This window comes from Protopterus annectens, chromosome 3.part1 (genome assembly GCF_019279795.1).
Source record: "Protopterus annectens isolate FY-2018-M chromosome 3.part1, PAN1.0, whole genome shotgun sequence".
NCBI classification, from domain to species: domain Eukaryota; kingdom Metazoa; phylum Chordata; order Ceratodontiformes; family Protopteridae; genus Protopterus; species Protopterus annectens.
Window position 1 is genome coordinate 1,116,853,442 of NC_056732.1, and position 27,597 is coordinate 1,116,881,038.

The following is a 27,597-nucleotide window of genomic DNA, read 5'->3' on the forward strand; positions in this document are numbered from 1 at the left end:
CTTTTCCCGGTTAGGGGTCGCCACAGAGGAACTCTGGTCCGCTAATGATTGGCAGTTGATTTTTACGTACCGAGTTGCCAGCCCTGACGCACAACCTTCAACGAAGGTATGCCCATTCACGCATGTCTCCACGCAGAAGACGCTCTAACTGAGAGTCGAACCGGACAGCGTCTTACTGTGAGGCGACAACGCTACCGCAGCACCACCACCGCGGTTTCTAACTCTGCCACTCTGCCAGTGTATTATATTAAAAAAAGACAATCAACAGCAGCTCCCAAAACACACAGACCACTAGTATCTGGTTGATCGTGCCAGGAAAAAATTAAATACAGAAAGCATCTATCAGGGAAAAATGCAGAAATATCTGGTTGGCCTTTCCAGAAAAAAAACAACTAAAAACTTATTAATTTTTTTTGGGGGGGTTAATTTACAAATAGCCTTTCTTGGCTTCTGTCACCATATTGATTCTGAGCCTCTGATTGATGATTAAACAATTTCCACTTTTTTCCCCCAAGAGTCCACTTTCTCCCTCACAACTTAACTGTGTCTAGTAAGAGCGGAAAGAGGACGAGAGAGTAAAAGGACTAATCAGCAGCCATGTCACATACTCATATTACATGACAAGCTGCTGACTTAACAGTCCCAGTGGCTACCTATTTCCTGCGGTTAAAACCACAATGACATCTGGGCATCTTCATTGTTGCCTGCAGTCTTCCCAATCCAGACTGTTTTAAAAACAGTCTAGCAGCAATTTTTTATTTTATCTGAAATCAAGCACGCATGCAAGCTGCTCTGAGTTTCGTGTCGCATTGCATCTTTGGCTTTACACACACTAGTTTGCAGTTCGAACTACTACTAGTGTGTAAACAAATAGTAATTAAACACTTTTTCTCATTAATAAAAAGTTGGGGTGCTGCAGCCCAGTAGTCTGGTACCATGAGCCACCCTTAGTTGTCACTAATACATTTTACCTTGGAACATTATGTTTTTAGTCAGGTTTCCCTGTTGGGAAATTCTTGCGTAAATGAGTAACTTCTATTAAAAAAATTTTAATTTTGAAAAGAGAATTTGAGATCAGGGCTAAGACTAGTAGTGTTTGTGATTGTCACAAATATTTTATACCTCAAAACATTTGAGTCGGGTTGTACCATCGACTGCCCAAGGCTCTGCTACCTGTTTGCGAGGCACTTTTTCCAGTCATGGGTCAGTATTCTTCCCTGATCCACAAAAAGGAAAAAAAATGCACAGGAGTTTTCCATCTTCAAGCAGGCTTCCTGTTCATCTCAGCACTGATGGATGACACTGCTATGATCAGCTCAGGTTCCTTGGACCACTCATTGCTGTGTATACTTGGGACTGGAAGTCAGGCATGTCCTCTATGGCTGTCATCTGCCCTATTTGGGAAAGGGAGAAACACATTTGTCTGTATCAAAGCAGAGAACATGTGATGCTCTACTGCAAAGCTGCCCCGTAGAGCTTGATAACCATAGAAGAGACCATTCTTTGTGGCATTTTTTTTCTGGGTGGTCTCCTAGGAAGAGAAAAATAGTTTTTTTTTTCTCTTATATCTCACAGGATAGACATGGAAGATTGACTGGACATTGCTAAAGGCTTATTTCAGGTCTTTCTACTTTTAAACAAAGTCTTCTCTGAGTGTAAAAAGAGGATTTTTTTTTTGCTGTCTTTCTGATTCTCAATTGATACTAAAAATTTGATTTAGATTTTGTTTCTCTAGTTCCTACCCCATAGGATGGAGAATCTGTTTCTGAAGAGTCACGTCCTGAAGAATTATCCTTTTTTGAGAATATAACCAGAATGAAGGATTTAAGTGGGAGCAAAAAAAAAATGAATCCCAAAGGTATTATGACTTTTACAAGTAGGGGAGACAGCTGCAGGGTAAAGAAAATCTGTTTCCAGCATTAGAAAATGCTTTATTTGCAGCTGGCAGTTTGTGGGCAGCCAGCCTCCTCCCCCCAAAAGTCTGATATATTATGTAAAGTTCCTCAGACCCACACATTTCTATTATCGTACCCTGCTGTGATTCTCCGGCAAGACTATCATCTGCTAACCTTATTATTTCTCTGTGTGGAAGATTTTCACTCCATATATTTCTAGTTAATCACTGTATATTAATCAGATCAGACAAAAGTAGAAGTAGCAAACTTAAACTCGTCTTAAGTCAAAACAAAACAAAAAATAATAATAGAAAATATATAATTGTACAGCATTACTAAGTATTCAGAAGTAATCCAGGCAAGGCAGGCAGTCTGTTTCCAGTCGAAAATCCTTTATTAAGTACACAGACAAGCGATCCAAGTAAAACAAAAATAGAGTAATAATTTCCTCACAAGCTTTCTAAATATATATATATATACTTTTTATCAGGCATGGGAGTGGTTTATTGTGCTGTAAAACAAAGTGTTATTGGTACACATGTTAAATTGACATCCCTTCCCCCATCAGTGTGACATTCGAGCTGGTCCTGCCCTACTTAGTAGCTGTCATAATAATATATAAACCTTTATGTACTTTAAATCAAATTTATAATGATGTGGTACCTCTTATTTAACCAGATTATTAACTAGATTATTAAGTCTGTGATTTTATCCAAGACAATATATTACATGGCCGGAAATATATCAACCTTAGTTCATTTGGCAATCAAAAATATAAATATATACATATACATTTTGCATGTAAAAATCAATTTCTATTTTCATAACCTATTGTTAACAAAGATCGCTTTCGTCCTTCTAGACTTCTTCAGGTCTGTGTACAAGAACCCTAAAAACAATCTATAAAAAATCTATAAAAATATATATAATTGTATAATTAGTATTGTTATTACACATAATTTTGAATAAAGTGGAAAAAAGAACCAGAAAAAAAAATAAGAAAAAATGTATGTATGATGATGGAAACAAAATATACACTTAAATTTCAACTGATTTAAAATGGTATTTAAAACCAATTTGTAGAATAAAATAAAATACAATTATTCATGTAAACAATGTGGCAATTTTCTAAGTTCCAGTGCCCTTTTAATTGAGCAGTAGTAGTTTAGTCCAGGCCTCCTAAAAGAGTTCAGCTTTAATTGCCACATGAGTTCATGTTTCTACAGAATATTTGGGATGTTTCCTTCAAGATCTTCCATGTCTATGCCATCCAGGATCTGGAGCTTAAAACCTGTGTGTCCTTTATGAAGAGAAAGGTGTTTGGCTAGTGCATTATTTTTACATCCAGAGCGGATTTCTGACAGATGACATGAAATCCTACGCTTGAGTTTATTTATAGTCTTGCCCACATAGAATGCATCACATTCATTGCACTGTGCCCTGTAAATTACTTTTGTAGTGTTACAGTCATCCCCTGCACTGTTTTTAAAAATCTTCTTTAAATAAGGGCAATCACCTTGCTGTATAAATATACAGACTATACAATTAGTTTCACATATTTTAGTGCTTTTCTCATATGGTCTAGGTTTAAATTCAACAAAACTTCTAATGTTCCTGGCCTTCCTATAAACAAATGATGGGGCTTCACCTAAGATGTTAATCAGAAAAGGGTTTCCTGTGACAGACAATGTCCCAGTTTTTTGATACTGTGATAATCCAAAGTGTATGTCAGGATGCAGCTATTTTTGCATTTGTTATTCTCTGTGGAATTACTTAACATTTTTCTACTGGGGAGGTTGAGTGAAGGTGCTTCAGTCCTTTTCAGTTCTGTAATGGGTTCCAGGATGTTTCTAACATCTGACTTTCATAGCCTCTCACTAGAAAATCCTTCTCTAAGTTGTTCAGGTTTCTCAAAAATGGTTCCATCTCTGTGATAATTCTAGCTAATCTATAGCCTTGGGACTTCACTACATTATACTTGTTTTTTGTAGGATGTAGACTTTTACTGTGGAGTAATAAGTTAACCCTCGTTGGTTTTATGAATAGATCAGTGGTGATTCTGTTATTGTTGGTGTCCTTGGAAATCTGCATGTCTAAGAAAGTGGTTGTAGTACAGCTATGGGAAGAGGTAAACTTCAGGAACAGGGTTGTTTGATTGAGGTAAGTGATAAAATCTCCAAGCTGCAAGGTGTCACCTTCCCACACAGTAAAGATGTAATCAATAAAACATAAATAGCATGTGATATGCACTTTGGATTATCACAGTATCAAAAATATTATTGAAGAAAACTGGGACATTGTCACAGGAAACCCTTTTCTGATTAACATCTTAGGTGAAGCCCCATCATTTATTTATAGGAAGGCCAGGAACATTAGAAGTTTTGTTGAATTTAAATCTAGACAATATGAGAAAAGCGCTAAAAGATGTGAAACTAATTGTACATTTTGTATATTTATACAGCAAGGTGATATTTTTTATTGCCCTTATTTAAAGAGTAGCACAAGCTAGTGCATTTCTTTGTGCCGGTCCCAAGCCTGGATAAATGGGGAGGGTTGCATCAGGAAGGGCATCCGGCATAAGACTTCGCCAAATAATTTCATGTGGACACCAGTAAATATTTCCATACTGGATCGGTCGAGGCCTGGGTTAACAATGACCGCCACCAGTACTTAGGGTGCTGGCGGAAATTGGGCTACTGTTGGCCAAAGGAGGAGAAGAGGCGGAAGGCATGGCCGAAGGCAGGAAGAGAGGAGAAAAGCTAGGTCTGTGGTAGTGAGGGTCAGAACTTTGAATGTCGGCAGTATGACTGGTATAGGGAGAGAGCTAGTTGATATGATGGACAGAAGGAAGGTTGGTATATTGTGTGTGCAAGAGACCAGATGGAAGGGGAGTAAGGCTAGGTGTATCGGAGGTGGGTTCAAATTATTTTACCATGGTGTGGATGGCAGGAGAAATGGCGTAGGAGTTATTCTGAAGGACATAAAACGAAAAACCAAAACCAAACTAGGAAAAACAAAAGCTGACGACCGCAGTAGAATCCAAGTAATTTATTAAAAAGTTGTTAGCGCTTTCATGCACATGAATTGAGTGCACTTCTTCAGACAACGTTACAAGACAAAACACTGAATATATATAAACCATAATTAGGAATCCATTAAGTTCAGCTGATTTCTATTAACTTTTAAAGAACCATTCCATTCAAGAACCTGCCATTTGTTATATTCTTAAATGTTTAGCAAAAAAAATACTAGTACTATTTTAAGCCAAGATATACAAAAAATTCATGTTCAACTATAAATTCAAGAAGCTACTTAAAAAATCTTACTAAAAAGGATATATATATGTTTTAATATATGAATATATAAAAAAAGAGAAACATTTTTTGGACAAATCAAATTATTCAACATTCCAAGGCTTTGAGTTTAAGTAAACATTTAATGGAGCAGACATCGTTAATGCCTGGATAAACATAGGCATTAGTTTTTAACTGCCACAAAAGTTCCTGCTCCTCTAACTTTAAATGCCATGGGCCACCTCTAGGATTCTTGAATACTTGCGGAACCACCATGAATTTAAAACTATGAGAATTAAATTCAAGAATGTGTTTGGCCAAGGCATTAGTATTGCTACCCTTTGTTATAGCATAAACATGTTCATAAATTCTTTGTTTTAGTTGTCGTTCAGTTTTGCCAAAATAAAAAGTATGGCAAAACTGGCAGGTAGCAATATAGACAACACCTTGGCTTTCACAATTGAATCGATTTGGTAATGTTGTATTTAATATTCCTCACACAAAAAGAATTGCCTATTTGGATATATTTACAATAACTACATCTACCACACTTAAACATGCCTACTTGTTTTTTGTAATTATTTTGATGTTGGTGTGATAATTCAAACAAAGATTTGAAATTCAAACCTCTCCTGAAAACCATAGTAGATTTAGGACCAAGTATTTTCTTGAGGGAATGTTGCTCTACTATGATGTCCCAATTAAAGTGTAGTACGTTCCTAAATTGTAAAGATAAATCATTATAAGTGGTTATAAAGCTGGTTACATATTTACCTTGATCATTATTGTGCGAGGAATGTATGATGTCATTTCCCAGCTGTATAATCACATTGCGGTCAACTTCTGTTGTATACCCTTTGGTCAAAAGGGGACCCAACATTTTTGTACATCTCTTAGAACTTACTTCCTCATATAAATTTTTAATGATTCTTAAAGGATACCCACTATTAAGGAACATTGTTTCTAAATATCTACATTCCCGATAAAAATCCTCATCATTGGAGCACATCCTAGACGCGCAAACTAATTGTCCTTTGATTATTCCTCTCTTCTGAAAAAATGGATGCTTACTCGTAAAATGAAGAAAGGAATTACTATAAAATGGTTTTCTGTATATTAATGTTCTAAACCTGCTGAATTCCAAATCCTTATAAAGCTGAATGTCCAACAAATTGATATACAAGTCATTATATTGGTGTGTAAATTGTAAAAATGAAGTGAAAGAAGACATGGTATCAACCAGTTGTTCAGCATCGGTGTTAGAACCTTTCATTATTATCAGAATGTCATCCTGGTAATGTGTATACCAGATGACATTCTTCTCAAATAATGGATGAGGAAATAAATATGTACGCTCCCAATATGCCATAACTGCATTGGCAAAGCTCGCTCCACATGGGAAGCCCATGGCGACACCTGTTTTTTTGTAATTAAAAATCGCCTTGAAACATATAAAAATTATTCTTCAAAATTACATCCAACAAGGAAGGAACAGAATTCTAAGAGTGTTTTGGAGGTAAAAAGAGTGTCGGATAGAGTGATGTTTATGAAGCTGGAAATTGATGGTGTAATGATGAATGTTGTTAGTGCATATGCTCCACAAGTTGGGTGTGCAATGGATTTGGAGTGAATTGGATGAAGTGGTGATGACTGTACCCAAGGGTGAGAGAGTGGTGATTGGAGCAGATTTCAGTGGGCATGTTGGTGAAGGGAACAGAGGGGATGAGGAAGTGATGGGTAGGTATGGTGTTGAACAAAGGAATGCAGAAGGTCAGATGGTAGTGGATTTTGCGAAAATGATGGACATGGCTGTGGTGAATACATATTTTAACAAGAGGGGGGAGCATAGGGTGACATACAAGAATGGAAGAAGAGGCACACAGGTGGATTATATCTTATGTAGGAGGGCCACTTTGAAGGAGATTGGAGGCTGTAAAGTGGTGACCGGGGAAAGTGTAGTTAGGCAGCATAGGATGGTGGTTTGCCTGCCTTGCTTTGATTACTTTCGAATACTTAGTAATGCTGTACAATTATATATTTTCTATTATTATTTTTTGTTTTGTTTTGTTTTGACTCAAGATAAGTTTAAGTTCACTAATTCTACTACTATTGTCTGATCTGATTAATATACAGTGATTAACTAGAAATATATGGACTGAAAATCTTCCACACAGAGAAGTTTCTTACACTGTTTTGTTTTTGGACCCACTACACTTTAGTGGGTTGTTTTGAGACTTCTGGGATACCACAGAGATTACTTGTTCTAACCTTATTATTTCTGACAAAGATGGAAAAGTTTTTAATCAGTTTTGGAAGAAAGCTGACAGTATTTGACAGTATAAAAGGCTAATTGTTGAACTCCCTGCTTCAAATATTAAGGCATCTCAGACTCTGTCAATAGCTTCTGTGTCTCAGGTAATCAAACACTTCTTATGACTCTGCTGATGTTTATAGAGCAGCTATCACTAGCTGAATGATGAGAAGATTTGCCCAGCTACAATCCCAGATTTTACCAGGGGATGTTAAAGCATAACCTTCTGAATGTTCCCCTGGATAAAGAGGTATTATTTGACCCATCCTCTGCTGAGGTCCTTAAATTATTTGATGAGGGGGAAAAGTTAATTCAAGGGGGTTACCCAGATTTTTCATAGCCCCCCCCCCATTTTGGAATATAGTAGAAACTTTCCTTCCAGCTGCAGTTCCTTTTATAGGAAAGAAAATTGGCAACATCAACAAGGCGCAGGCAAACAAAATTTCAGAAAACCATGACAGGGAGATTGAAACAAGAAAGGAGGATTCTGTCAGAAGCATGGGCAATCCAAAAAAGCATGTCCCTCCATATGCACCTCCATTTCCACCCTGACATTCCTGAAGTCCCAGAGTCTAGGCCTTCACTTCCTTTGGTGACTTCAAGTAACCTCAACCCTTTGTTCTGAAAATTATTCAAAAAGGCTACAGCTGGCAGTAGGAGTCTTCCATATCCATTCAGTAAAACCTCTCTGTTTACCAATATTCTGGATCAAACACTGGCTTGGAGGATTATAGTTCCTCTTCTCCCAGACCACAGAGGGAAAGGTTTTATTCAATAATCTTTCTGGTGACAGAAAAATAACCCAAAGACCTGTCCTAGACCTTATCTTTCTAAACCTTCTCATCCAAGTCCCAAAACTCAAAATGCTCTCTCTCCAGTTTCTGTTACCTCTCATTTCTCCTTCCTGTTTATTGGTAACTTTGGATTTAAAAGATGCTTGTCATCACGTTCCAGTTCTCAAAGATTTCAGATGTGTTTTAAAATTTTGTGTGTGTGGTTTACATTTTTAATTCTCTGTTTTACCGTTTGTTTTGTGTACAGTCCAACGGTGTTTACAAAATGTCTGGCTTCTGTAGTACTCCATTACAGGCTACAGGGCATTCACATTTTTCCATATTTAGATAACTGTTTTATTTCTGTTGACACTTTTGCAAGTTGACAGAATTCTCTGGATTGCGTAAGGGACCTTTTTCTCAGTCTAGGATTTCAGGTGAACATAGAGAAATTCCTTCTTACAGGTTAGTGTTTCTGGGATGTATCCTGGTTATGTCCCTTATGATGGATTTTATTTCTCAGGACAGAATAGAATTGCACAGGAAGAATTTCTTACTTCTTATTCTCTCCAGTCAGTGTCTGGCATCTGCCAGGGACCAGGAAATATCTCAGGATTCTATTTTTCATGGCTTCTGCAATTCTCACGGTTCCTTTGTCCAGACTTCTTATTCTCTCCAGTCAGTGTCTGGCATCTGCCAGGGACCAGGAAATATCTCAGGATTCTATTTTTCATGGCTTCTGCAATTCTCACGGTTCCTTTGTCCAGACTTCACATGAGAAACATGTAATGTTTCCTCAGATCAATCTGTACCCAACATCAGCACCCTCTTTTTCTTTAAGATTCCAGGGCCGCCATTTGTCAAAAGGGAGATGCTATGGTGGGTAAGTCCGTTATCTCTCAGTCCAGGTCTCCCTTTTACCTCTCGAACCCCAACTCAGTCTGTAGCTACATATGCATTTGACTTTGTTTGGGGAGCAGTGCAAAAAGGATGAAGGTTCAGAGTCTGTCGAACAAGCAGGACAGAAAGGTGGAGGAGTGTCCATATTCACCAAGGATATTCACACCACCAGGTTAGTTGCAATGCGTCTGAAATTCTCCAGGTGCAACTAACACTAGGTAAGACTGCAATCCAAATTGTAGCTTGCTACAGATCCCCCACCATGCCCCAAGATTGTCACTACACCTTTCTAAACATACTGGAAAATATTAAGATACAACCAAACACCCTAATACTGGGTGACTTCAGCTAACCTGTCATTAACTGGGAAAACTAGTTTACCAAGACCTTTACCCAATGGTTCTTGGAATTCATAAATTCCAACGCCCTGGATCAACTAATCCATTGTCCCACCAGGGGCTCCAATATCCTAGACCTGGTCATTACCAACATGGGAAATCGATGCTCCACACCTATGGTCACCCCCTCGTTGGTCAGGTCAGACCATAAGCTAATCACCCTTAACATCCACATCCCACCCCCACCCCCCAGCAAGGAAACCTCCATAAAAAACTTCTCCAAAGCCAACTTCATGCTACTCAAGTCAGAAGTGACTAACTTCATGACACCCATGCAGATGGGAACTGAAAGTTCAACTGCTGAGTCCTACACTAAGGCACTGTACAAGCACATTCACTCATGCATGAATTGCGCCATCCCAAATAGAACCAAGATGCTCTCCTCCAAAAATATGAAGCCAATCTGGTGGTCCCCTACCATAAACAAACTTTACAACTAAAGGAAGAAACTGTTGCAGAAAAGAGGAAAATCCCAGGATGCAAAAAACTCCCTTACCAGCCTCAGTAAGAAGCTGAGATCCCTCATGAAATCCTCCAAAGCTAGTTACGAAAATAAAATTGCCAAAGATTGCAAAGACAACCACAAGGCATTCTATAACTATGTCAATAATCTAAATGGCAATGCTCAGATATGCTCTGAGCTACAACAAAATGGCATTAAATATACTGATCCCAAGGATATTGCCAATATCCTGGAAGATCGATTCAGTGCCAACTTCAACCCTCTCTCACCCCTTAAACAGCCCATCTCAATACCAGAAGATTGCCAAATTCCGGTAATAACGGCCACACAGGTAAAAAAGCGCACACTCCAAAGCTTAGAATACAGCATCCATGGGACCAGATGACGTCCCAGGCTGTGTACTACATGAACTGCAAAATGAACTGGCACTTCACCTAAGTGTCATGTTTAATCGTAGCCTCACCTCAGGCTTCATGCCCACTGAGTGGCACACAGCTACAGTTAGCCCACTCCACAAGGGGGGATCCACCTTGGATCCTGGGAACTAACGCCCCATCAGTCTGACGAGCATGATCTGCAAGGTCATGAAACATATTATCTTGGAACTTATAAACAAAGACATTAGCAACCTTCAAACACTGGACCCCACCCAGTTTGGGTTTGTGAAGGGCCGATTTTGTCTCCTGAACCTGATTGACATCTTCTAATCAGTCTCCAGAGCCGTGGACTGACAGAACCCACACTGTAAAAGTAGCCAACTCCAAATCCAGCTCCAGACAAGTGACAAGTGGAGTACCTCATGGTTCAGTCCTGGGACCACTCTTGTTTGGCATCTACTTCTCTAAAGTACAGGCCAATACTAAGGAACTCTGGCTAACAAAGTTCTCAGATGACTGCAAACTGGGAGCCATTATTGAATCTCCAAATGATGTGGATACTCTACAGAAGGGCCTGATAGAAACAGATGCTTGGTGCCAGAGCCATGGGCTCAAGCTCAATGACAAGAAATGTATAGTTATCCCCTTTGAGATAAAACATGTACCCGTGAATTACCACATAGGTGGCAGTACACTAAACACCAAAAGTGTGATAAGAGACTTAGGGACACAGGTGGACAGTGATCTCACCTTCGATAACCACAACAGTCAGGAAATCCATCTATGTGGCACACCTCATCACTAAGGGGTTTTCATCCAGAAAAAAGGAGGTCATTATCCCACTGTACTCATCCCTCATTAGACCAATTATAGAATACAATGCCTCATTTGGTATGTACCTCTCAAGACACCTGAAACAACTGGAAAGGCCACAGAAATTGATTGTATTCATTGATAAAGGCTGAATAGCCGAAACCGGTCTGGATTTGAAGGAATTATAAATAAATAATCATTATTTCTTCATTACTGCGTGTTCACTATCGTTTTTTGCTGGTCGTTGGTGGTTTACATTGTAGGCCGCAGAAATACCTCACTAAAAGAATCACAGGGCTTAAACAGATGCCCTATGCTGACTGCCTTAAAAAACTCCAGCTATTCTCTGTCGCATATAGTCTACTCGGAGGCGATCTCTGCTTAACATACAAGGCCATGTCAAACCCAGAGCTGTTGGATATGCTACTCTTAAATAAATCCCAATCCCTCAGAGCCATATGCTCCAGGGATCTAAACCTTGTCATCACAATAAACAAAACCTGCTGGAGGGATACGTTCCTGACCCAGAGACTCCCAGACTCTGGAATAGACTGCCCATACATGTCAAGCAGAGTGCCTCTGGCTCTCTTCAAAAGGAACCTTGATGATTGGATGGGAGAAAGGAAACTCACCCCGGGGATCATGTCAGTCGCCCTGCTAGACAGGGGTCCAGAAAGTAAATAGTGTAGGAAGAAATAGCCAGGGAATTGTTATGGCTAGGCTTGTATAGGCCCTAGGGCCGATTGCCTAGTACCAACCTGTGAACATACGTGTCCAACAAATTATGGCTCTAATTACTACTGTCAAATATTAAATCACCTTTTGGGTTCCAGGACCTCTACTAGTAATCAGAGACACCACCGCAGTCATGCAGTGCATAAAAATATAGGGGAAATCAGTTCCTACTACCCTTTGCAGACTAACTGTGATAGCCTGGGGTTTAACAATTTTTTTGTAGTCTATTTCTGCAGTCTACTTACATTTTGTCAGAGCAAAATGTTGCTGCAGACAAGCTGGGCAGGACCAGTATAGACCACTGTGAACTGAAGATGAACCTGAAGGCCTTCTAGGATTTGATCAATTTGTTGAGAATGCCTCAGGTAGATTTGTTTGCCTCCATTCACAACAAATGGTTAAAAGAAAATCTGCTCCAGGACTCCTTGGAGGTTTTACTAGTATTGATTACATTGTTTGATTTTGCAGAGGATAACATGGCCGGGAATATTTCTGTGTGCATTTCTTGTCATAACCAGAGTTTTAAACATTCAGGACTCTCTCAGGACAGTTGTGGTAGTTGCCTTTTGGCCAAGGCAACAGTGGTTCTCCCTTCTTTTGAAGCTGACCAAGGGAATTTACCATGTGCTTTCTCACAAGATGAATTTGATCACACACGACAGGAGTTGTTTGATACAGTGTAACCTTCAGTTTCTTCATCTCATTGCCTGGATGATAGAATATTAGTACATTTTAGGCATCTTGTTTTCTGAGGATGTGCAGGTATTAAAGAAGGCTGAGAGATTTGCTACTAGAAGTTCACATATGGCGTAAGTGGAAAAGATTTTCTAGTTGGAGCCAAAGGAAAAGCTACAACCCCTTTCAGGCCAGGATTCCTCTGGTTCTACAGCATTTCTGTGAGCTATTATCCTTTGGCCTTTCATACTCATCTGTAAAGATTGAACTTTCATCCATCTCTGCTTGTCTGCCCATAGATTCTCCCATTTCTGCCCATCCTCAGGTCCAACAATTTTTGAAAGGGGTTTTACACATCTCTCCACCTAGGGTTTTACACATCTCTCCACCTAGAAGACAGGTGGCTCCTTCTTGAAATCTTAATTTTGTACTGGAGAAACTTTCAAGCTTTTTCCATTTGAACCTTTTCATGAGGCTGATTTGAAGTTCTTAACTTGGAAAACCATGTTACATATTGCTCTGACTTCTAATAGGAGAGTATCTGTGTTACAAATTGTTATGGTGAGTTAATTGTATCTAATTTTTCACAGAAATAGGATAACTTTGATAACAAATCCTTCATTTATGCCTAAACGATTTTAGAGTTTACTTTTGAGCCAGGCTTTTCATTTCACTGTTTAATTTTTCAGAACCAAAAATGAGGACAAAAGAATTGTTCACCTTCTGGATGTCCAATGGCAATTCAGATAATACACTGAGGACAAAACCCTCCAAGACTTATCAACTGTGTTTCCTGTGACAGTAAAAAGATGACACAATCATTTTCAAAACAGACAATTTCTAAATGGATGTTTCATGCTATTGTGTTTTGTTTTTCTCATTATAGTAAGTCACTTCATTACTCTACCTGGCCTATTGCTTCTTTTGTGGCTTTTTGGAAAGTGATGGATTCTAAAAGTATACTAGAAGCAGCAACTTGGTCATCTGTGCACACCTTTACAAAGCACTAAATGTTCTCTAGATCCAGAGCAGGATTGGCTAGACCTATTTTGTAAGGCCTCCGGGATTACAATCCTTTTTTCCCTCCCTTTCTTTCTAAGTTCTGATATTCTAGCTATATATCTTAGGCTAATACAACAGTGATCTAATGATACTTATACATAAACTTTACTATATTTAAGCTTGCCACAACAGTAGATGTTTGAATAGATCGCTGTTGCAGTAGCATTACCCTCCCTTCCCATGTCCTGACATGAAATACCACAAAAAGAAAGGGTTTTCTTCTTTTCGAATTTCCAGGCTTTTACATAGCTAGTATGACTCTCCCTTACTGTGAGGCAGGAAAACTTTGAAGGATTGGTACCCTGAGCATTGACTTTATACATTCTTATAGGCTCATAGGTTAGTACTAGTTAGTAAGCTAACTGCCCTTGTGAGCCATTTTAAGCCTAGCCAATTATCCCTTGTGAGACTCAAACCCTGCACCTTGTGTTTGTAAGGCAAACACCTTAACCATTAAGCCACCCTCGCAACTGACCACTTTCCTCAAGCTGTTCAACAGTTAGTGTGAGTGGAAGGTGTCCGTAAGCTTTGGCAGTTGTCTGGTTGTTATATCCTTGGTAAGATATAACCTTTGTAGCTTACGCTACTGCAATAATTATCTGTTCAAACATATAATTACGTGTTCTGTCTGATGTAGCTTATTGATTAGATGTTTCTTTCCTTCATAATAGAGATGAATGTTCAAGATTGAGGCACACCAGGTATGTTTTAGCGATATTTAATAGTGGTGATTACATTAAATGATTTTGCAGAGAATATCAAGCTGGTTCTGTCTGGAAACCGTGAAACGATTCTGTTACATCTGTGATATTGCTGTTATAGCTGTGTTATGTTGCACTGTATAGTGATACTTTTTAAATTATTTTTTTGTTAAGCACTTTTGGACTAAAGAGATTTGAAGAAAACCAATGAGCCAAGTCAATGGCAGATATCCTTCCCTTGGGGTTACTGGAAATATGTGTTGTTGTTGGTGCTTCCAAGGAGAGACTGAAAGAAGCTTATCAGGTAAAAGCCTAAAAATTTCTCTGTTATTTTATATCCTATTTTGTACACCTTTGGCAGTAAGTGCTGGCATCAGGCTAAGTCTGAACTCCTGCCAATTAAAATGTCTAAATGTTTGAGCTGATAATCTTTTAAACCAGGGTAATGTAGTGCAGAAAGGAAAGCATCTATATTTACTTATCAGGGATCTGGTAAATTGTCTACCCAACTATATTTGGACAGGCAGTAGATGCTTTATTTGGGTTCGGGCACATAGGCGGCACTACACCCCCCCTGTGAGACAGGTGGATGTGGACACATGGCAGGTTGGCAGTTTAGCTGCAGTAACAAATGCCTGCGGACAATTCCCTGTGGGAATAGAGGAACCCCCTGCACCCTAACCACAGGTGGCAGACACAAACCCCCACAGTGATATACTCTGCACCCCCCTAGAAGCCACCATGTGCATCTGTCAGTAGAACATGTGCCTGGCATAGGATGCCAGGTGGCATGAAAGTGGTAACGTGAAACCTGTGTGCTGTGGGCAAAGCCTTTATTAACACAATATGTAAAGTGATGTGTGTAGTGCTTGGTGTGTACTAAACCCAGATATAATCACAACTTGTAGAAATGTGCCACAGCATGGAGAAAATCCTGCACATCACTGTAGTCACACTTATGTTGCAAGATGTACTTTAGGCGACGCTTCCTTACAACAGTAGCCTTCCTATGTGGTGTCACAGGCATCCCCCTCAACAGAGACTCCTGTCGGGTATCAGATAGCTGCACAGTAGGGCATCCCAGTAACACTTTCAGCCGACGATGCCATGCCTCCACCTGGTTATTAGTGTGCGGAAGTCCATGTCAGAGACATCACACACATTCCAAAACCTCAAAGGATAAGGACGATGGCAGTCGTTGCTGTGCTGAGCAGTGGGATGCATACTTGCGTTGTCGGCCTCGTCCATAATGATGGACCAGAAATACGCCAATAGGCTGTGCACAGTTTGGTAAAGTAGCCAGAATGTCCAGAAATGCAGGGACAACATCTTCCAGTGGTAGGAATGCCAACGCAATCAGCTTGCGGATGGCAATTGAGAAAGCAGTGTCTGTACCATAGTGGGCCACAAGGTGGTGATGCTGGATCTGGCGCCAAATGATCTGTGCAAAAATGGAATAGGCAGCACTTCCGAATACTCTTAGGGAATGCCTTATGGCTGGCATGGATCACTGCCTTCTCAAAATCAGTCATAATATACTGTGGAGCCAAGGTGCATGCCTGTTCTGCGGCCATACCCTTCAGTATCTCCCACATATTGTTGTATGCAGACTCTGACTTCTGTGTAATGAGACAGGACACCAGGGGGATGATCCTTGCTGAGGTGGGGTGCCAAAACATCCATGTAATGTATACAGCTGACGACATATATCAGCCCGTGTGGGGAAGGTGCCATCCCCAAGAATGATGTCAGACCTGCACAGATCAGTCAGATTTGTGATGTAGTAAGTAGAACCAGAGAATCAGTCCCATCCATATCAGACCTTCTACGGAGGATAAAGCTGCCACTACGGAGTGGATACTGGCTGACATCAATATCGGCAAGTGTTACTGGAGGTGTGGTCATAGATGCCCATGCCCTCTGCCATACCCTGGTTATGCTACAACACAGGGTGGCATGGCAAGGCATCTCTTGTAGTACATTGTCATCCACTGTGCCTAGGACACTCTGCATTACCAGGCTTGGCAGGTCATTGAGGGTTACCGCCCTCTGCCACAGTTCTGCTCGCAGTGTAGCCACTTGGGCTATTGTTGTATCTGGGCCATCCTTGTGTGGCAGTGATTTCAGCAGTTCTTCCCCCTCATCCTGACAAACAGTGATGGCACGAACTCTGCAGGCCTTTCCACTCTGCTCGATACATGCCTAGTACAGTTTAGGTGGTGCTTCACGCTCCAAATGGTAGAGGTATCCCTCCACAACAGCATTGGTTTGCCCCGTTGGCTGGGCACTGTGCTGTATCTGTTGCCAAGCTGACCGGGGCTATACAGGTACATAGATTCCATCATGGTAATGCCACTTGTTGATGGCCTCTCAGTATCCATCACAGCCAGTGTAGCTGGGAACAGGATGTAGACACAACCCTGGTACAGGTCACTATCCGACGTTAGAATAGTTGCTGTACACCACCTTGTGTTGTATCCTGTGAAGTAGCGCTGCCTGCCACAGTGGCCCTGTGCAGCTGTCTGCACTCCACCTTGCTCTGACTGCCTGGTCTGCTAGAGTTTCACTATGTGCAGTTCACAAAGTGCTTGTAGTCTGGTAGGCGACTACACAGCTTGCTTGCAACACAAGTTCTACGTGTACTGCACAGGTCCCCTTTAACTCCCAGCTGTTGCTGCCGGCCAATCAGGGTGTGGGGCCCAGTCTCAGTTTCAGTGACAGGTTACATAGGGAGGTTTCTCTGTGTTGCACCCTTGTCTGCTTACATGGGCCTGCATACTTGTGTACCCCAGCTGCAGCAACCAATGGATGGGTTTGGCGGCTGCCGCAATACACACATGCTGCTGTGGACTGGGAGGAGGGTTGCTATCCCTGCGTGTCAGTGTTCCCTTACTACATTGTTTATTTCCTGCTGTTGGGTTGGTAGTCTCCGCTTGCTGGGGTTGGCATGTTTCCACCTGCCACTGCACTAGGTGGGCTCTGGCAGGACAGTTACTGTCTGTTGCAGGCATGCCTCTCCATCACGTTGGGTTGGTCATGTATTGGAGCCATCCACAGCAGTGGTACTCACAGGGACACTGTGTCCATCATGCTGTGACATGCTTGGTTGATGTTACACCAACAGGTCTTGCGGTAGCATGTACTTTCTGAGGGGTATGAAGTCTGAAACTCATGTATCTGTTCCACTACAGTGATGGACGGCCACATGTGTGTGGTATTTGGGATACCCATATTCTGTACAGCTTAGGGCTGTCTGTGCTGTTATATACTGTTAGGGTGTATTGGCAGGGATGCTTGTGGTGTTATTGCTGTTTGGGAAATGCGCATGTATGTATGCTCTGCTGCAGCTACTGTGGGTTTTACTGTCTGCTTCCCCGGGAATGTTTACTGTACGGATTTGTGTGGACTTATGGAGCACTACAGGTATGTTGCTGTTATTTTCGTGCTTGTGTTTTAGCCTTGTTCTAAGCTTTCCGCGGCTGTTTCCACTGTCTGGTTGCAGCCCACGTACCTGCTTTAGGGGTTGTCTCCATTTGTTGGTTTTCCCACCGACATGGATTCCCACGGTATATTTCCCTTTTGGCCGCACTGCTCTATGGTGTAGCGGTGCTGTGGCCTTCTAGTTTCGGCATTGTAGCTCACGGGCATTCGTCTCACGATGTACACGTCGGAACCTGCTTTATTTGTATAACTAAGCTGCTTAGGTTTCATTGGCAGATTGGGCTGTAAAGCTTTAATTGCTGTGAGCAGCACACTTTATATAAAGCTGAGTAAATGTATATGCTTGTCTGCTTTGGTGACCTTCTCAAAGAGGTCTATCAGGTTGAGTAGGCATGACCTTCCCTTAGTGAAAACAAACTGGGTTGGGTCCATTGTCTGGAGGTTTACTAGATCATTATCACTATAATTCTTTCCATTGCTTTGCATATAAGACTAGTGAGACTTATGGGTCTGTAGTTTCCAGGGTCAGTAGATGGCCCACCTTTGTGCAGAGGGATGACTGTTGCTGTTCTCCATTCATGAAGCTGTTTAAAAGGCATCCTGGGATATTGTCTGGGCTCACTGATGCAGTGTTCTTGGCTTTAGAGGGAGCATTAAGGACCTGCTCCCTAGTTATAGCAGGGAGAGTTATATTTGATGGCATTTCATGAGGGAAGGTTGAGGGCGAGAGAGGGGTAAAGTTGGAGCTGAATTTGTCAGCCAGCTGGTTTGCTATATCTTTTGTCTCAGTGTAGATGGCTCCATTTACAGTGAGCTTATGCACACAATTCTGTATTACCTTTGAGGTTGCGGACATAGCTAAAGGATGCCTTGTGGTTGTCTTTGGCCTAGGAGGCCAAATTTACCTCAGATTTGGCTTTGGTAGATTTTTTTGTCCTCTGAGTTGTTTAGTTTGAGAGTGCTTTTATTCTATGGGTGCTGCACCTCCTAATTTTGCCATGATTTTCTTTCTTCTGTTATATAGCCTATTGATTTTGTAATTCCACGAGGATGGCTTGTTTTTTGAGTTAGTTCTGTACTTCTTCCTGGTGGGTGCAGCTGCCTCTATGCAGCTATTTGCTTGTATAGAGTTTCTGTAAACAGTTCTGCATAGGCAGCAATGTTGACAGGGTTTATGGAGGCTTAAAATTTTGCCAGGTTATCACTTAATAGCAGGAAGTTAGCCTTAGAGTAGTTCCTGAATATTTCAGGGTTAACTGGGGGTTCAGGTTTTATTTTTACTTCAAAGGAGACCATTTTGTGGTCTGACCTTACTAGGGAAGACATTACACTGTAGGGTGTGCAGCACTCTCCCATATTAGTGAGGACCAGATCCAGTACGGTTGCACCCCAGGTTGATGTATTGACAATCTGGTCCAGGGAGTTTGTGATTACAAAATCCAGGAATAGCTGTACCTGTATGTTTGATGGTGTATAGGATTCCTAGTTAATAGTGGGATAATTAAAATTGCCCATAAATGTGGTATTGGGTTGGATGGTAAATGTTTCCAGTAAGTTTATATACATGGTATGGGTTTCCTGGGTCATAGAGGGGGACCTATAACTTGTAAGGAAGTGGTATTAGATTTTGCCTGTGGTGCAGAGGCATTAGTGTCAACTACTCAGATGTATGGTTCATATATTTAGGTGTCCCTCATAAAACTTGTGGTTATCCAACAAATCCCTGAGGAATAAAGTCACTAAATAATGACACGCATTTCAATTTCAGACTTCTTTCCTTCAGACAATGCACAATAACACAAATATTGTTATTCTCGCAACTTTCTGAGTTTATAAGAGCAACATTTACAATATGTCCCATTTTGGAGCCTTTGTCCTCCCTTTATTTATGGCTTTGTCCACGTTTCTTGAGCTAAGAAGTTGAGAGGTATGTACGGAGGGCAGATCAAATGCAAGGAAAATCAGGTATGTTTTGCAAAACTAAAGAAAAGTACCCAATTTTGCTTGTATTTCTGCCCTGTCTCTCTCGTACCTCTCAACTGTGTCCAGATGTTATGATTACAAAATCCAGACGTTATCATTACAAAAAAAAAAAAAAAGGTAATGGAATACTTTCCTCTTTCATTGCTTGTTTTCCACAGTACCCAGTACTGATGTACTGTGCAAGCGTGGGAACATAAGCCCCACATGCATGCACAGTACAGCAACAAACGCAGAAGAATGTGGAAACAACATGGAACACCATAGCACTGGTATACAAGACATTATTTTAAAAAGTAAGTAATTTCTTTCTTTAATAATGTAATTGTATAATAGTAATAACTGACTCGTGGTGTGGGGATATTGAGGATTTACCCACGGTTGGCTTTGCTTAATCACTCGGGCTTCACCCTTGTGATCAAACCACACCAGCCATGGGTAATTCTTCAATACAACCACACCCACTTGTCGGTTATTGCTTAATTGTTTTATGCTTTGCAATATTTGTTTTTCTGTTATTTTTGATTGTGTGATGTTCCAACTCCATTTAATTCTCTGTGTAATGCCTCCTGAATTTTGTCATGCAAGAGATTCCACTAAGGCTGTCAATTTAGTACCTTAAAGCATTTCTGAGGACTTGGGTATTTTTTCTATTGACTGTAGTGATGTCCAAGTTGTTGGCTTAATGTCGGATGTTGGAGTTCGACATCCTTACAAGGATGACCTTTATCTGAGTTCAGCACGGAGTTCAGATGACAGTTATGTTGATATTTATGAGGTTGTTTGGCCTCCTCCATACTGCTGTAAAAGGTGTTTGGGGAAATTGCAAATAGTATGGGTTCTGCTGTGATGTAATGAATTTCTTATGTTACTGATGGGTCTATATCAGAACATCGAAGTTTTAAAACTTCGGATGTTCTAATATCAACTCGTTTTGAGCAAACGCTAAAAATAGCAAAGCTGCAGAACACCAAATTCTTTCCTAGGCAAAGAATTTGGTTGGCCGGTTCTGTGGCTTCGCTATTTTCAGCACTGTGGTGGAAATGTATAGGTTGGGTTCAGGTAAGTGTGCGATTGTGTGGTTGTTAGGATTAGGGCACGGGTTATGTGAGTTAGGGTAAGGGTTAGGGCATGGGTTAGGTAAATTAGGGTTAGGGATGGGTTAAGTGAGTTAGGGCGCGGGTTAGGTGAGTGTGCAATAGTGACGGACCTTAGGGTTAGGGTTTGGGTTAAGGTAAGTGGATAGATAGTAGTGTATATAGTTTTAGTCTAGGGTCAGTTGTAGGATTATAAGTGTATGTGTGTGTATTGATGTTTTTTAGGTGTGCTTGTATTGTGTGTATGTGTTTCGGAATAGCAAATTTTTTCCCAAGGAAAAAATTCACTGTTCTGAATGTTCAATATTATGTGGTTTAGATATTTTAGGTTCAATGAAATAGCATTCGCTATTTTCATCTTTCCATAATGTGATATAAGCACGCTGACTTTAGTTTAAAATATATATATTTTATTTAGTAGTGACTACATTACTTTCATTTTGTGATTGCACTTACTATTGGTTTGCAGTTATGCGCTGTTGTTTTTGTTAACATTTTGTGTAGGGTTGGTCTATGTGTGGGCAGAGTGTTTTTGTTTAGTATGTGGGTGTGGGTTATTAGTGAACACTGTGGATCGATTTGAAAAACAGATGCGAATATGAAATTAGTAATGAGCACGGTAATCCTCTCAGAAGCTGTGTCTTGCACACTGTTACACACTCAAGTAGACTTGAGTGGGCACACACAGAGACATGCATGTTGTTGGGCAGAGGAGTAACATTTGGTGCATTATTTCAATTCTTATTATTTAAATATTTCTGTACGTAATGTGAACTGTTATTTCTGAAGAAAATACAGTGTGAAATTCAAGAGCAGTCTACGAGGGAACAAAGGCTTCTTCCTAAATCTGTGTGGAGGGTGATGGAGGGAGGGTGGAATGGTGATAGTGCTGCGAATAGTTCAGAGATAGATTGTGATGTAAACACGGAAGTTATTTATGGTGAGCGCAGAGGTGTTGTGTTAAAAGTTCCACATGTATTTGTGTACAAACCCAGTCAGCGATAGTCTGCAATATTTGGGACAGTAGAGAAGTATGCATGGCACAACTAATATCGTATCTTGTCTTAGATGCCTGAAAACAATACATAAATTAGTAACTGTTTCCACAAGGAACAAAAAAAAAACCACTCCATTCATGGCATTTAAAAAAAACTGCAACAAGCATAATGCTACCTGCAATACAACACCGATACAACCTACCTCACCGGTGTAAAAACTTAATGGTAACTCCTTTTATAAGTAGTGCTGTGTAAAATATGTAAAACACCCAACGTAATACTGATTAGATTATAAGACTAAATGTCAGTGCATTTACATTGATCTTACTCTGTCAAAGCTGATGTCCAGGAAAAAATAAGAGCAAGTCTCAAAAAAAAAAAAATTCCTGCCACACTGATATTTCCAGCTCTACTCCAGTACTGTTTACATAACATGAAGTCATTGCTAGGGAAGGAGTTTCATAGAAAACACATTTCAGCATGCCAGTGGAACTCTGTCTTGTCAGTTTCGGGTAGAAAATAAATAATTCCACCAACGAAACATAAACAGTTACCATTACAGAAAGTAGTACTGCTGTTGCAATGCATGCAAAACGAAATCGGGACACTTAAAAAAAACAAGTGGGGTACATCACATTAAACTTGATGTTTGTATATTTTTGAATTTATTTTATAAATAAAAGTAGGTTTAAGATTAGTGTTAACTAGTTTGAAGTACAAGTAAGACTGCAGTCTGTGGAAAGTTGCTGACTTGTATGTATTTATGTAGTGCTGTGGAAGGAAACGGTCTTCAATTTTAATGGAGTGCTGTTGTTGAAAATCGAGTGGTGTAATTAAAACTTATCAGTTCTTCTGGGTGTTGCTATCCCATTTTGAATTGATAGACCATATTACCGTATCTCACGTAACTGCTGTTTTGTAGCCTAATTTTTTTAACTGGGATTCTGAGATTTTTTTTACAGTGCAGAATAGATTACATTGAATAGGGAACAGAACATCAACATTTATTTGGTAAGCAGACATAATAAAAGCAATATACAGCATTACAAGTCGGGGTTTATTTTATACCATCTCTAATACTAAGTTAAAAGTATCAACACAAGCATAAAGACTTAGAAGGTGTACAAGGAATTGTAAAGAAAGTACTAACCAACCAATTCAGCGATAACCCAAAAAGGTTTATAGGAAACTGGGAAAGAAAACAACATTATCTATAACAGAGGAAATCAAATCATAACAGAAGAAATTAGTAAATGGAAACGTATCTGTGAATATCCTGTTGTATATACAAATATGCTGATTGGGTAGAAAAGTTAAAAGAAATGGTAGGAAATGCTATCACAGTGGATATGAAATGAAATGAAGTAACTGAGACAAAATTAACAAAGGGTTCTAACCAGAAAACATCATGTCCAGATGCTGAACCCATATTCTAGCTGAAGGTATTAACCTCTTTACATGGTGATTTGCCTTCTAAACACGAATCCTCATCTGACACTGGCATGGTTAACAACAAGGAAAACTGCACTCCTCCTTAAATGTTAATCTGCAAATCATCTTCTGAACTGTCAACCGATAACTTTTCTTCTTATGGACATGCACATTGTGTACCATAATTGATCGAGAGAGAGTTTACAGTTTATTTAGATAAAAATTCAACCATGGCAGTTGAACAGAAAGGTGATAAAAGAAAACTGTATGAAATCAAGAATCATTTACAAAGAAAGTCATAAGAAAGCTGTAAAAATGGAAGAATGTACTAATGGAATGGATAAATTACAAAAAAAAGACCAGTAGTCCATATTCGTGGAATATAGAATAACTGTATAAAATATACCATACATTGATAAATAATGTAGCAGTCGCAATGAAACAGTGACAAACTGTTTTACATTTGAGTTATGAAAATGCAGATTATTTTTTTCAGTTATAAAAATCCAGAGATGGGTATTTCAGGGTAAGTCTTTGTTACCACTACTGTTTTGCCTTGCTCGTAACCCATTAAAGTGATTACTTAACAGACTAGACTATGGCTACAGCTTGATTTCCAGAAAACAACATTGTCAAATGACATCTCCTTTACATTTTTATGAATATAAAACTGTACATCTCATCTGATAAGTTACTAAAAGTACAGTTCTAAATGTTTAAACCATTTTCATATGACATACGAATGACATTTTTCTTGAAAAGTGTGCGAAAGCAATAATTATGGCTGGAACACTGAATCCTCAAAAAAAAAAAAAACATTCTGGGAGGGAACTGTGATGTAAGAGAACTGGAAAAAGTGGTAGTGTATAAATATCTGGAAAAGATGAAAGACCAGTAATACAACTTGAACCACTAAGAAAAAAAACAAAATAAAACTGAAAACTGCTTTTACACATATATTTATTTATTGGCATTTGTTTATTGGGATAGTCCACTAGGCCTAGAAGAGACCATTTTTAGTGGAGGCCCGGGGAGAAAAGCTCCACAAAGAGACATGATACGCTATACAATGCAAAGGTAAAGCTTCTTACATAGAAGCTTAATAGAATGTAAAAATAAGACTGTACAAACTATTTCAAAGTAGTTAAAAAATAGCTAGGGTAAGCTAAGTTATGTATCGAATGCATCTGCAAGCATATTATGGCAGAGGTTCAAGTTTAATATATGAATAGATTACTAATAGCCGTTTAAAGCAGGAGTATAATACAAAAAAGAATGAGTGGGCAGATACGTAGGGCATAAAGTGAGGAATTATTAGATATTTAGAGTAAGGGTGATAGGGTGATAGAATATGAAAAACTGGTGAAGGAGGACTACATAGAGAGTAGGTAGAAGTAGTGCAGTGATAGTAAAGTGAGTGTGTGTAAGGGGCAGTATTTTTGGAATGTTCGAAGAGTGGGACGGAGTGAGAAGAAGAACTAGGCTATGGGAGGGGGGAGGCTTACTGTTGTTACAGATCCAGGTAGAATGGAGGTGGTTATGCAGAGATGTTTTGAAGAAGGCAGTGCTTTGGAAGGTGTGAATAACTTGAGGAAGGCTGTTCCAAGTTTTAGCTATTACCCAGGAGTATAGTAGTTGGCCAGCAGGGAGGTTAGGTTTCTGAATGTAGGAGCAGGTGCTGGTTTTCGGATCATAGGGACGTACTGGAATTGTAGTGAGAAAGTAAGGAATTTAGGGCAGGGCAATCCTGAGGTTTTGTTAAGTAATTTATGTGTGGTGGGTAGCAGAAGATAAGTGAAGTAGTGGGGGAATTTCAGCCAGTTTAGTTTTTCAGGGATGTGCAGTGATGGGTGGAATGGATGGTGTTTGTTGCAAATTTGGCAGTTTTGTTATAGCATTTTTCTGGTTTTGTTCTGAGTGAGGATTGGATGTTGGTTAGCAATGGGACACCATATACAAGAGAAAGAAATAGGTGGAGACTAGTACCGGGTTTTGTAGGGAGAGAAAGAAACTGCTTGTGTCTGTAAAGAAGTCCTAGTTTTTTGTGTCTTACTGATGTTATTTTGAATGTTTAGGTTAAATAAGGTTTTCGTCAGTTATGACACCCAACAATTTGGTGTGGGTAACTAGTTCAATTTTTGTGAGGTTCAATGAGAGTACTGAATTGTGATTTATTAACTGGACTATTTTTCTTCGGAGTGAATATTATGAGCTTAGTTTTGTTGGGGTTTAGGATGGTCATAGTGGAGCCATGTCTCTATGGGGGGGGAAATGGGGATTGAGTAATATGTTGTAGCTGAGTTGGATTTTCAGCAGAGCAGATACCTTGTTATTCTGCTCTAATTTACAGTATTGGTGTGATTGGCTGGCCTCAGACATTGTTGGATTAGTTGAGCAGGAAAGCAAAGAAACTGCTTCACGCTTTACCATATCTTGCATGGCAAGATTGTATCTTTTGATTTGAGGTAGATATGGACCTCTTTGAAAACTACTGCATATAATTCTACAACCACAGAATTACATACATATTTGCTGCCATCATCAAATCCAAACACAGTGAAAGACTTGATCTGTAAAACAAACAACTGTAAGGTGACAATGTTTCTTAGACTAGCAGAAGTATTTTCAAAAAGTAATATGGAAATCCAAGCCACAAGTGGAGAGAAAATGAGTATCAACTAAAAGTGCCAAAAAAAGAAAAGAGGAGTCTCTGCAAAAATAAAGCCATGAGTATGAAACACGTGGATCACAGAACAGCAGGGAGGGTGTGTGGACCTTTCCCTTGATGTTCCTAATGGAGACTGGGAATCGCATAGGGAGGGTTTGGTCTAAGGATGTATTAGGGTGGGAAGTTGACTGTGCTTTTGTAAAGGCAGGGTCAAGATGTTGCACATTCACGTTGCACATCAGCCTTCAAGATGGAATCATACAGCTGGGTAGGTCTAAAATGAAACCAACCCTGTCTAGTTAATGGTCTGTGCCCCCATCAGGATATCCTTAGAATCTGCATCAGCCCCAGTTAAATTACGGTTGTAGTCCGGGGTTGAACTGGAGTACAGTTAGACCCAGCTATGGATGTGGAATACTGGGGACGACCGTCAGCAGGAAGTGGAGAGGAAAGTACCCCCCCCAAAAATGGAAACAATATAATGGTTGTTACCAGAAGAAAATGAAGGTAAGTTTGATAGTCCATGCTTATAGTGGCAGGTATAGAAGACTACTGAAACAATCACATGTTGAAGAGTTGAGGTATGAATGGCAAATTACAGGTGAATTTAAACCAAGAGATAAAAGGCCAATAATGGTAGGTCATGATAGTGGACTGCATGCATACTAGTTTACAAAGTATATAAAAAGTGGGAGATATAAACAAATGTAGGTGCTGCAGTACATCACTAGAAGCAGTTGCACATCTTACTGGTTGTGATGGAGGGTCTCTGTGCTAAAAGGTACAACAATGTGGAAATATTGTTGAATTGGAGATTGTGCAAACACTGCACTTTGTGATTAGATGAGAAGCATTAGAAATGTGAAACACAACAAATTCATGAAAATTAAGTAATGACAATCTCTTGGTACTGTCCAGTGCCAAAAGTCAAGAAAGTAGAAATAAGAAAACCAGATATTGTAGTTGTCGATCTATCAGTGAGGGATAATGTGAGTTTTCTTCCTTCCACAAGTTACTTTGATTATCAAAAAATTTTGTCTTTGCCTGTAACATCATGATTTTTGCTTTCTTGTAGCTCTTTAGAGTTTGTATGCTTTGGAATATGAATTGATCTGTAGTTCATGTGCTAGACTGGTGCATCCATTAATGCTATCCATGCCTCATTCCTTAATCTAAGAAGATGCTTTTGTTCCTTTGTCATCCAGTATTAGTTATTGGACTTGTGCTGTCTAGTAATACTAGAAAGATGTTTGTGGTGTAGTTTAAGTACCATATTAGAGAAAAAAGTGTAGTGACAGGTTCTTTAGAGGAACATTATAAGACTGCATTTCAGTCAGTTTGCAGAACCGTGGCGGTGGGGAGGAGGGGCATTGCTTTATGTCAGGGTATGGTTTGAAGGATGGTAGTTCAGCTGGTTACTTTATTTTTGCAGGACCAGTAAGTAGAATGTGACAGGGCATAGGTCACATAGTGTTAACTGTAAAATAATGAGCGAGATTATAGACATTAGTGGGTTTGTTGATTATTACTGGGTTGTGAAAGGAGATTGGGCTGAACAGGGTCTTACATACTTCCATAGGGAGTAA

The 27,597-nt window shown here is 39.8% G+C and overlaps 1 protein-coding gene across 1 annotated transcript in view; it reads left to right on the forward strand.

The window, feature by feature from the left end:
- LOC122798379 (DENN domain-containing protein 3-like) overlaps nucleotides 1-27,597 on the forward strand; it is a 1,373,701-nt gene that overhangs the window by 18,370 nt on the left and 1,327,734 nt on the right. The window contains exon 2 of the mRNA XM_044067263.1: nucleotides 14,571-14,700. Within this exon, the coding sequence (XP_043923198.1) occupies nucleotides 14,617-14,700 (84 nt within the window). The 5' untranslated portion in view covers nucleotides 14,571-14,616. The remainder of the gene's footprint in view (nucleotides 1-14,570; nucleotides 14,701-27,597) is intronic.